This window comes from Salvelinus fontinalis, chromosome 4 (assembly GCF_029448725.1).
Source record: "Salvelinus fontinalis isolate EN_2023a chromosome 4, ASM2944872v1, whole genome shotgun sequence".
Lineage (NCBI taxonomy): Eukaryota > Metazoa > Chordata > Actinopteri > Salmoniformes > Salmonidae > Salvelinus > Salvelinus fontinalis.
The window spans coordinates 84912050-84922978 of NC_074668.1; the positions used below are offsets into that span (position 1 = coordinate 84912050).

The 10929-nt window shown below is 41.8% G+C and overlaps 1 protein-coding gene across 1 annotated transcript; it reads right to left on the reverse strand.

The window, feature by feature from the left end:
- Positions 1 to 702: 702 nt before the first annotated feature.
- On the reverse strand, positions 703 to 10591 carry LOC129852941 (A disintegrin and metalloproteinase with thrombospondin motifs 17-like). Its single transcript, XM_055918540.1, has 3 exons — positions 10444 to 10591; positions 9473 to 9889; positions 703 to 707 (listed from the first exon to the last, which is right to left on the reverse strand). Exons 1-3 carry the CDS (start codon positions 10514 to 10516, stop codon positions 703 to 705), a joined length of 495 nt encoding a protein of 164 aa, XP_055774515.1. The 5' UTR covers positions 10517 to 10591.
- Between the last annotated feature and the right edge of the window lie 338 nt (positions 10592 to 10929).

Genomic DNA, 10929 nt, shown 5'->3' on the forward strand with positions numbered 1-10929 from the left:
TCCAGCAGCAGGGAACAGAGCTGGGAACTGACACATATAGGGGAGGTAATAACAGGTGATGGGTGAGTCCAGGTGAGTCCAGCAGCAGGGAACAGAGCTGGGAACTGACACATATAGGGGAGGTAATAACAGGTGATGGGTGAGTCCAGGTGAGTCCAGCAGCAGGGAACAGAGATGGGAACTGACACATATAGGGGAGGTAATAACAGGTGATGGGTGAGTCCAGGTGAGTCCAGCAGCAGGGAACAGAGATGGGAACTGACACATATAGGGGAGGTAATAACAGGTGATGGGTGAGTCCAGGTGAGTCCAGCAGTGGGGAACAGAGCTGGGAACTGACACATATAGGGGAGGTTATAACAGGTGATGGGTGAGTCCAGGTGAGTCCAGCAGCAGGGAACAGAGCTGGGAACTGACACATATAGGAGAGGTAATAACAGGTGATGGGTGAGTCCAGGTGAGTCCAGCAGTGGGGAACAGAGCTGGGAACTGACACATATAGGAGAGGTAATAACAGGTGATGGGTGAGTCCAGGTGAGTCCAGCAGCAGGGAACAGAGCTGGGAACTGACACATATAGGAGAGGTAATAACAGGTGATGGGTGAGTCCAGGTGAGTCCAATATCGCTGATGTGCGTGACGAGGGAAGGCAGGTGTGCATAATGGATGATAGGAGTGTGTGATACATGGCAGCCTGGTGCCCTCAAGCTGGGGGGGGGGGGGGGGGGGGAGCAGACGTGACAGATACTTCCAGTGACCTGGCCACAGACAGAGAGTGCTATCCAGGGAAGACAACTATTAGGGCCCAGTTTGTCCTGTGTCATCCCCCCTCAACTAGCTTACTGACACTAACACAGAGAGACCACGTGGACACACACACACACACACACACACACACACACACACACACACACACACACACACACACACGCACACACGCACACACGCACACACAGAGAAAGTGACACAGACATGCACAGACATACACGCACATGCATATTCACACACACAGACACACACAGACGTGTATGGACACACACACACACACACACACACACACACACACACACACACACACACACACACACACACACACACACACACACACACACACACACGGGTGGGACTGGTTTCTCCAATAGGCACAATGTGAGGGTCTTAGTCTTAAACAGCCCACTGTACAAAACTAGGGTTTTCACATTTGCACACATTGTGTGTGTGTGTGTGTGTGTGTGTGTGTGTGTGTGTGTGTGTGTGTGTGTGTGTGTGTGTGTGTGTGTGTGTGTGTGTGTGTGTGTGTGTGTGTGTGTGTGTGTGTGTGTGCGTGCATGCGTGTGTTTGTGCGTACGTGCTGGCACACACGTGCATGTATGTGCACACACACACACGCCACTTAAGTCAGCCTTCGTCCTTATATCCGGCTGTAGGTGTCAGCTATCCTGATCCACTTCTATCCCTCCACAAATGGATATAACATTTAAACAATCGTGAGCTCATTTTCCAGATAATAATATCCCACACAGGCCTGGGAGAGAGAACAACCTGCCAGGCCCACTGAGCTTAGAATACATGAAATGCCAAGAAAAAGATCATGCAATTTGTCCAATTCGTTTGACTTTAACTCATATGGTCATGTTGGTTTGGATCCATCCGATCGGACTCTACTGTCAATGACATAAGATGCTGTGTGTAGATCAGGGTAGTTATTATGGTGTGTGTAGTTCAGGGTAATTATTATGATGTGTGTAGTACAGGGTAGTTATTATGGTGTGTGTAGATCAGGGTAGTTATTATGGTGTGTGTAGTTCAGGGTAATTATTATGGTGTGTGTAGTACAGGGTAGTTATTATGGTGTGTGTAGATCAGGGTAGTTATTATGGTGTGTGTAGTTCAGGGTAGTTATTATGCTGTGTGTAGATCAGGGTAGTTATTATGGTGTGTGTAGATCAGGGTAGTTATTATGCTGTGTGTAGATCAGGGTAGTTATTATGGTGTGTGTAGATCAGGGAAGTTATTATGGTGTGTGTAGATCAGGGTAGTTATTATGGTGTGTGTAGATCAGGGTAGTTATTATGGTGTGTGTAGTACAGGGTAGTTATTATGGTGTGTGTGTAGATCAGGGTAGTTATTATGGTGTGTGTAGATCAGGGTAGTTATTATGGTGTGTGTGTGTGTAGTACAGGGTAGTTATTATGGTGTGTGTAGATCAGGGTAGTTATTATGGTGTGTGTGTGTGTAGTACAGGGTAGTTATTATGGTGTGTGTGTGTAGTACAGGGTAGTTATTATGGTGTGTGTAGATCAGGGTAGTTATTATGGTGTGTGTAGTACAGGGTAGTTATTATGGTGTGTGTAGATCAGGGTAGTTATTATGGTGTGTGTAGTACAGGGTAGTTATTATGGTGTGTGTGTGTAGTACAGGGTAGTTATTATGGTGTGTGTGTAGATCAGGGTAGTTATTATGGTGTGTGTAGTACAGGGTAATAATTATGGTGTGTGTAGATCAGGGTAGTTATTATGGTGTGTGTAGTACAGGGTAGTTATTATGGTGTGTGTAGTTCAGGGTAGTTATTATGGTGTGTGTAGTTCAGGGTAGTTATTATGGTGTGTGTAGTACAGGGTAGTTATTATGGTGTGTGTAGTACAGGGTAGTTATTATGGTGTGTGTAGATCAGGGTAGTTATTATGGTGTGTGTAGTACAGGGTAGTTATTATGGTGTGTGTAGTTCAGGGTAGTTATTATGGTGTGTGTAGTTCAGGGTAGTTATTATGGTGTGTGTAGTACAGGGTAGTTATTATGGTGTGTGTAGTACAGGGTAGTTATTATGGTGTGTGTAGATCAGTGTAGTTATTATGGTGTGTGTAGATCAGACTAGTTATTATGGTGTGTGTAGATCAGTGTAGTTATTATGGTGTGTGTAGTTCAGGGTACTTATTATGGTGTGTGTGTAGATCAGGGTAGTTATTATGGTGTGTGTAGTACAGGATAGTTATTATGGTGTGTGTAGTTCAGGGTAGTTATTATGGTGTGTGTAGTTCAGGGTAGTTATTATGGTGTGTGTGTAGATCAGGGTAGTCATTATGGTGTGTGTAGTTCAGGGTACTTATTATGGTGTGTGTGTAGATCAGGGTAGTTATTATGGTGTGTGTAGTTCAGGGTAGTTATTATGGTGTGTGTAGTTCAGGGTACTTATTATGGTGTGTGTGTAGATCAGGGTAGTCATTATGGTGTGTGTAGTTCAGGGTACTTATTATGGTGTGTGTGTAGATCAGGGTAGTTATTATGGTGTGTGTAGTACAGGATAGTTATTATAGTGTGTGTAGTTCAGGGTAGTTATTATGGTGTGTGTAGTACAGGATAGTTATTATGGTGTGTGTAGTTCAGGGTAGTTATTATGGTGTGTGTAGTTCAGGGTAGTTATTATGGTGTGTGTAGATCAGGGTAGTTATTATGGTGTGTGTAGTACAGGGTAGTTATTATGGTGTGTGTGTAGATCAGGGTAGTTATTATGGTGTGTGTAGTTCAGGGTAGTTATTATGGTGTGTGTAGTTCAGGGTAGTTATTATGGTGTGTGTAGTACAGGGTAGTTATTATGGTGTGTGTAGTACAGGGTAGTTATTAAGGAGGGTGTAGTTCAGGGTAGTTATTATGGTGTGTGTAGATCAGGGTAGTTATTATGGTGTATGTAGTACAGGGTAGTTATTATGGTGTGTGTGTGTAGTACAGGGTAATTATTATGGTGTGTGTGTAGTTCAGGGTAGTTATTATGGTGTGTGTGTAGATCAGGGTAGTTATTATGGTGTGTGTAGTTCAGGGTAGTTATTATGGTGTGTGTAGTTCAGGGTAGTTATTATGGTGTGTGTAGTTCAGGGTAGTTATTATGGTGTGTGTAGATCAGGGTAGTTATTATGGTGTGTGTAGTTCAGGGTAGTTATTATGGTGTGTGTAGTTCAGGGTAGTTATTATGGTGTGTGTAGAACAGGGTAGTTATTATGGTGTGTGTAGTACAGGGTAGATATTATGGTGTGTGTAGTTCAGGGTAGTTATTATGGTGTGTGTAGATCAGGGTAGTTATTATGGTGTATGTAGTACAGGGTAGTTATTATGGTGTGTGTGTAGTACAGGGTAATTATTATGGTGTGTGTGTAGTTCAGGGTAGTTATTATGGTGTGTGTGTAGATCAGGGTAGTTATTATGGTGTGTGTAGTTCAGGGTAGTTATTATGGTGTGTGTAGTTCAGGGTAGTTATTATAGTGTGTGTAGTTCAGGGTAGTTACTATGGTGTGTGTAGTTCAGGGTAGTTATTATAGTGTGTGTAGTTCAGGGTAGTTGTTATGGTGTGTGTAGATCAGGGTAGTTATTATGGTGTGTGTGTGTAGTACAGGGTAGTTATTATAGTGTGTGTAGTTCAGGGTAGTTATTATGGTGTGTGTAGTACAGGGTAGTTATTATAGTGTGTGTAGTTCAGGGTAGTTATTATGGTGTGTGTGTAGTTCAGGGTAGTTATTATAGTGTGTGTAGATCAGGGTAGTTATTATGGTGTGTGTGTAGATCAGGGTAGTTATTATAGTGTGTGTGTAGATCAGGGTAGTTATTATGGTATGTGTAGTACAGGGTAATAATTATGGTGTGTGTAGATCAGGGTAGTTATTATGGTGTGTGTAGTACAGGGTAGTTATTATGGTGTGTGTAGTTCAGGGTAGTTATTATGGTGTGTGTAGTTCAGGGTAGTTATTATGGTGTGTGTAGTACAGGGTAGTTATTATGGTGTGTGTAGTACAGGGTAGTTATTATGGTGTGTGTAGATCAGGGTAGTTATTATGGTGTGTGTAGTACATGGTAGTTATTATGGTGTGTGTAGTTCAGGGTAGTTATTATGGTGTGTGTAGTTCAGGGTAGTTATTATGGTGTGTGTAGTACAGGGTAGTTATTATGGTGTGTGTAGTACAGGGTAGTTATTATGGTGTGTGTAGATCAGTGTAGTTATTATGGTGTGTGTAGATCAGACTAGTTATTATGGTGTGTGTAGATCAGTGTAGTTATTATGGTGTGTGTAGTTCAGGGTACTTATTATGGTGTGTGTGTAGATCAGGGTAGTTATTATGGTGTGTGTAGTACAGGATAGTAATTATGGTGTGTGTAGTTCAGGGTAGTTATTATGGTGTGTGTAGTTCAGGGTAGTTATTATGGTGTGTGTGTAGATCAGGGTAGTCATTATGGTGTGTGTAGTTCAGGGTACTTATTATGGTGTGTGTGTAGATCAGGGTAGTTATTATGGTGTGTGTAGTTCAGGGTAGTTAATATGGTGTGTGTAGTTCAGGGTACTTATTATGGTGTGTGTGTAGATCAGGGTAGTCATTATGGTGTGTGTAGTTCAGGGTACTTATTATGGTGTGTGTGTAGATCAGGGTAGTTATTATGGTGTGTGTAGTACAGGATAGTTATTATAGTGTGTGTAGTTCAGGGTAGTTATTATGGTGTGTGTAGTACAGGATAGTTATTATGGTGTGTGTAGTTCAGGGTAGTTATTATGGTGTGTGTAGTTCAGGGTAGTTATTATGGTGTGTGTAGATCAGGGTAGTTATTATGGTGTGTGTAGTACAGGGTAGTTATTATGGTGTGTGTGTAGATCAGGGTAGTTATTATGGTGTGTGTAGTTCAGGGTAGTTATTATGGTGTGTGTAGTTCAGGGTAGTTATTATGGTGTGTGTAGTACAGGGTAGTTATTATGGTGTGTGTAGTACAGGGTAGTTATTAAGGAGGGTGTAGTTCAGGGTAGTTATTATGGTGTGTGTAGATCAGGGTAGTTATTATGGTGTATGTAGTACAGGGTAGTTATTATGGTGTGTGTGTGTAGTACAGGGTAATTATTATGGTGTGTGTGTAGTTCAGGGTAGTTATTATGGTGTGTGTGTAGATCAGGGTAGTTTTTATGGTGTGTGTAGTTCAGGGTAGTTATTATGGTGTGTGTAGTTCAGGGTAGTTATTATGGTGTGTGTAGTTCAGGGTAGTTATTATGGTGTGTGTAGATCAGGGTAGTTATTATGGTGTGTGTAGTTCAGGGTAGTTATTATGGTGTGTGTAGTTCAGGGTAGTTATTATGGTGTGTGTAGTTCAGGGTAGTTATTATGGTGTGTGTAGATCAGGGTAGTTATTATGGTGTATGTAGTACAGGGTAGTTATTATGGTGTGTGTGTAGTACAGGGTAATTATTATGGTGTGTGTGTAGTTCAGGGTAGTTATTATGGTGTGTGTGTAGATCAGGGTAGTTATTATGGTGTGTGTAGTTCAGGGTAGTTATTATGGTGTGTGTAGTTCAGGGTAGTTATTATAGTGTGTGTAGTTCAGGGTAGTTACTATGGTGTGTGTAGTTCAGGGTAGTTATTATAGTGTGTGTAGTTCAGGGTAGTTGTTATGGTGTGTGTAGATCAGGGTAGTTATTATGGTGTGTGTGTGTAGTACAGGGTAGTTATTATAGTGTGTGTAGTTCAGGGTAGTTATTATGGTGTGTGTAGTACAGGGTAGTTATTATAGTGTGTGTAGTTCAGGGTAGTTATTATGGTGTGTGTGTAGTTCAGGGTAGTTATTATAGTGTGTGTAGATCAGGGTAGTTATTATGGTGTGTGTGTAGATCAGGGTAGTTATTATAGTGTGTGTAGTTCAGGGTAGTTATTATGGTGTGTGTGTAGTTCAGGGTAGTTATTATGGTGTGTGTGTAGATCAGGGTAGTTATTATGGTGTGTGTGTAGATCAGGGTAGTTATTATAGTGTGTGTAGTTCAGGGTAGTTATTATAGTGTGTGTAGTTCAGGGTAGTTATTATAGTGTGTGTAGATCAGGGTAGTTATTATGGTGTGTGTAGTTCAGGGTAGTTCTTATGGTGTGTGTGTAGTACAGGGTAGTTATTATGGTGTGTGTAGTTCAGGGTAGTTATTATGGTGTGTGTAATACAGGATAGTTATTATAGTGTGTGTAGTTCAGGGTAGTTATTATGGTGTGTGTAGTACAGGATAGTTATTATGGTGTGTGTAGTTCAGGGTAGTTATTATGGTGTGTGTAGTTCAGGGTAGTTATTATGGTGTGTGTAGATCAGGGTAGTTATTATGGTGTGTGTAGTACAGGGTAGTTATTATGGTGTGTGTGTAGATCAGGGTAGTTATTATGGTGTGTGTAGTTCAGGGTACTTATTATGGTGTGTGTGTAGATCAGGGTAGTTATTATGGTGTGTGTAGTTCAGGGTAGTTATTATGGTGTGTGTGTAGTACAGGGTAGTTATTATGGTGTGTGTAGTTCAGGGTAGTTATTATGGTGTGTGTAGATCAGGGTAGTTATTATGTTGTATGTAGTACAGGGTAGTTATTATGGTGTGTGTGTAGTACAGGGTAATTATTATGGTGTGTGTGTAGTTCAGGGTAGTTATTATGGTGTGTGTGTGTGTAGATCAGGGTAGTTATTATGGTGTGTGTAGTTCAGGGTAGTTATTATGGTGTGTGTAGTTCAGGGTAGTTATTATGGTGTGTGTAGTTCAGGGTAGTTATTATGGTGTGTGTAGATCAGGGTAGTTATTATGGTGTGTGTAGTTCAGGGTAGTTATTATGGTGTGTGTAATACAGGGTAGTTATTATGGTGTGTGTAGTACAGGGTAGTTTTTATGGTGTGTGTAGTTCAGGGTAGTTATTATGGTGTGTGTAGATCAGGGTAGTTATTATGGTGTATGTAGTACAGGGTAGTTATTATGGTGTGTGTGTAGTACAGGGTAATTATTATGGTGTGTGTGTAGTTCAGGGTAGTTATTATGGTGTGTGTGTAGATCAGGGTAGTTATTATGGTGTGTGTAGTTCAGGGTAGTTATTATGGTGTGTGTAGTTCAGGGTAGTTATTATAGTGTGTGTAGTTCAGGGTAGTTATTATGGTGTGTGTAGATCAGGGTAGTTATTATGGTGTGTGTGTGTAGTACAGGGTAGTTATTATGGTGTGTGTAGTTCAGGGTAGTTATTATGGTGTGTGTAGTACAGGGTAGTTATTATGGTGTGTGTAGTACAGGGTAGTTATTATAGTGTGTGTAGTACAGGATAGTTATTATGGTGTGTGTAGTTCAGGGTAGTTATTATGGTGTGTGTAGTTCAGGGTAGTTATTATAGTGTGTGTAGTTCAGGGTAGTTATTATTGTGTGTGTAGTTCAGGGTAGTTATTATGGTGTGTGTGTAGTTCAGGGTAGTTATTATGGTGTATGTAGTACAGGGTAGTTATTATGGTGTGTGTAGTTCAGGGTAGTTATTATGGTGTGTGTGTAGTTCAGGGTAGTTATTATGGTGTATGTAGTACAGGGTAGTTATTATGGTGTGTGTAGATCAGGGTAGTTATTATGGTGTGTGTAGTACAGGGTAGTTATTATGGTGTGTGTAGTTCAGGGTAGTTATTATGGTGTGTGTAGTTCAGGGTAGTTATTATAGTGTGTGTAGTTCAGGGTAGTTATTATGGTGTGTGTAGTTCAGGGTAGTTATTATGGTGTGTGTAGTACAGGGTAGTTATTATGGTGTGTGTAGTTCAGGGTAGTTATTATGGTGTGTGTAGTTCAGGGTAGTTATTATAGTGTGTGTAGTTCAGGGTAGTTATTATGGTGTGTGTAGTTCAGGGTAGTTATTATGGTGTGTGTGTAGTTCAGGGTAGTTATTATGGTGTATGTAGTACAGGGTAGTTATTATGGTGTGTGTAGATCAGGGTAGTTATTATGGTGTGTGTAGTACAGGGTAGTTATTATGGTGTGTGTAGTTCAGGGTAATTATTATGGTGTGTGTGTAGATCAGGGTAGTTATTATGGTGTGTGTAGTACAGGGTAATTATTATGGTGTGTGTGTACATCAGGGTAGTTATTATGGTGTGTGTAGTACAGGGTAATTATTATGGTGTGTGTAGTTCAGACTAGTTATTATGGTGTGTGTAGATCAGGGTATTTATTATGGTGTGTGTAGTACAGGGTAGTTATTATGGTGTGTGTAGTACAGGGTAGTTATTATGGTGTGTGTAGTTCAGGGTAGTTATTATGGTGTGTGTGTAGATCAGGGTAGTTATTATAGTGTGTGTAGTTCAGGGTAGTTATTATAGTGTGTGTAGATCAGGGTAGTTATTATGGTGTGTGTAGTACAGGGTAGTTATTATGGTGTGTGTAGTACAGGGTAGTGTTATGAATGAATGTGTGTGTGTGTGTGTGTGTGTGTGTGTGTGTGTGTGTGTGTGTGTGTGTGTGTGTGTGTGTGTGTGTGTGTGTGTGTGTATGTGTGTGTGTGTGTGTGTGTGTGTGTGTGTGTGTGTGTGTGTGTGTGTGTGTGTGTGTGTCTGGGTGTGTGTGTGTGTGTGTGTGTGTGTGTGTGTGTGTGTGTGTGTGTGTGTGTGTGTGTGTGTGTGTGTGTGTGTGTGTGTGTGTGTGTGTGTAACAATAGAAAGCTACAGTATGAATTCCTGAACACTTAAAACTTCCGTGAAAACAATACCAGGTGAAGGAGAAGTAGTTTACCAGACCGCTGCAGGTGTTGAGGGAGGCAAAAGAGTCGGTGTGGTTGATAATCCATCCCGAGTAGAAGCAGAGCTGGTCTCTGGCCAGGTGCGACCATTTAGGGGGGTCTCTTTCGCCTCCCCTCTCCTCGACCACAAACCCCTCAGACAGAAAAGCGGCATCCATTTTCAGGTGTAAGTACAGGTCTTTTCCAAAAGCAGGTAAAGAGAAAAATAAGGTGTCCTCCACCGAGTTTAGTCCACCCCGGGAATCGACAGAGCGCTGGCCGCGCCGACGCGCGCTGCGCCTGGATGAGTCATGCAACAGGTGAGCCTCCTCTCCAGAGAGCTCCACGGGGACCACCATGTCCACTGCGTCCGTGTCATAACAGGAGTGATCTATGGGAAAGGAGAAGGGAATAACTTATTAAACATTGAGTGTAACTTTCTGTGTCAACGTCTGTTTGAAAACAATATGCTATTGTTTTCATATTGCCAAGTTGCCTTGAGCTGACTGTGGTGTGATGTAGGCTAGTTATTCAATGACATAGCAGCCTATTTCACAACAAATGGGGAGAATTGTACTCTATATTGGTCATTAAATAAGGTATATTTGGGGTCATCGAACTTATTCAAGTCACGTATTCAACTCATCTCGCATTGTGCGTAACTTCGTTGTGAGAGGGGCGCTGGAAAACCGCAGAGAAAACGCAGCCAAAGCTGCAGCAAAGTTACTCTTGCAGAGCAGCACAGGACATTTTGAGAGAGAGAGATAGAGGGAGATAAAAAGAAGAGAGAGAGCGAGAGAGAGATTCCCCAAGCAAATAAAGCCCATTTAAATTGAATTGAGAGAGAGAGAGAGAGCGAGAACCGACAACCGCTACAGGCTCCCTGGCAAAACAATGATTCAAAGTTACAAAGTATCTACAACGCAGGTGTTACGTTGTACTTACCAGTCATCGCCTTCACTCCGAAACAGAAGAGGAATATAGACAGGAAAAGCTGCGGGGCATGGCTGTCATACATGATACAGACTAGCTGAGTGACTGCAGAGGGTGTACGCGCCTGCAAAGCGAACCAGGACTGCGGGGAACTTCCACAAAGTTAGTGAAGTTAATCGGAACTCCAGGCAAAGTAGATTTGAAGCGCTAGACACGCCTGTCGCACTTCGGCACTGCCTCTGCGACCACCGGATTGGTTAGGGTAGTTTAACCAAAATATCTCTAACGTTTGATTGGACAGAAACAACGTCAATCATCAGGGGGCTGTAACTTAACACGTGGTTTTAGTGTAGAGGGGAAAATATTTGGGAATGTTATATTTAGGAAAGTTTTCTTTCATGGGTTGTGCAGTGCAGTTGCAATATAACCCACTGTTATTTGATATATGCTTGTTATGAACTTGTGGGACAAAGTCCACATTAAATGTGTAGGGCCTGT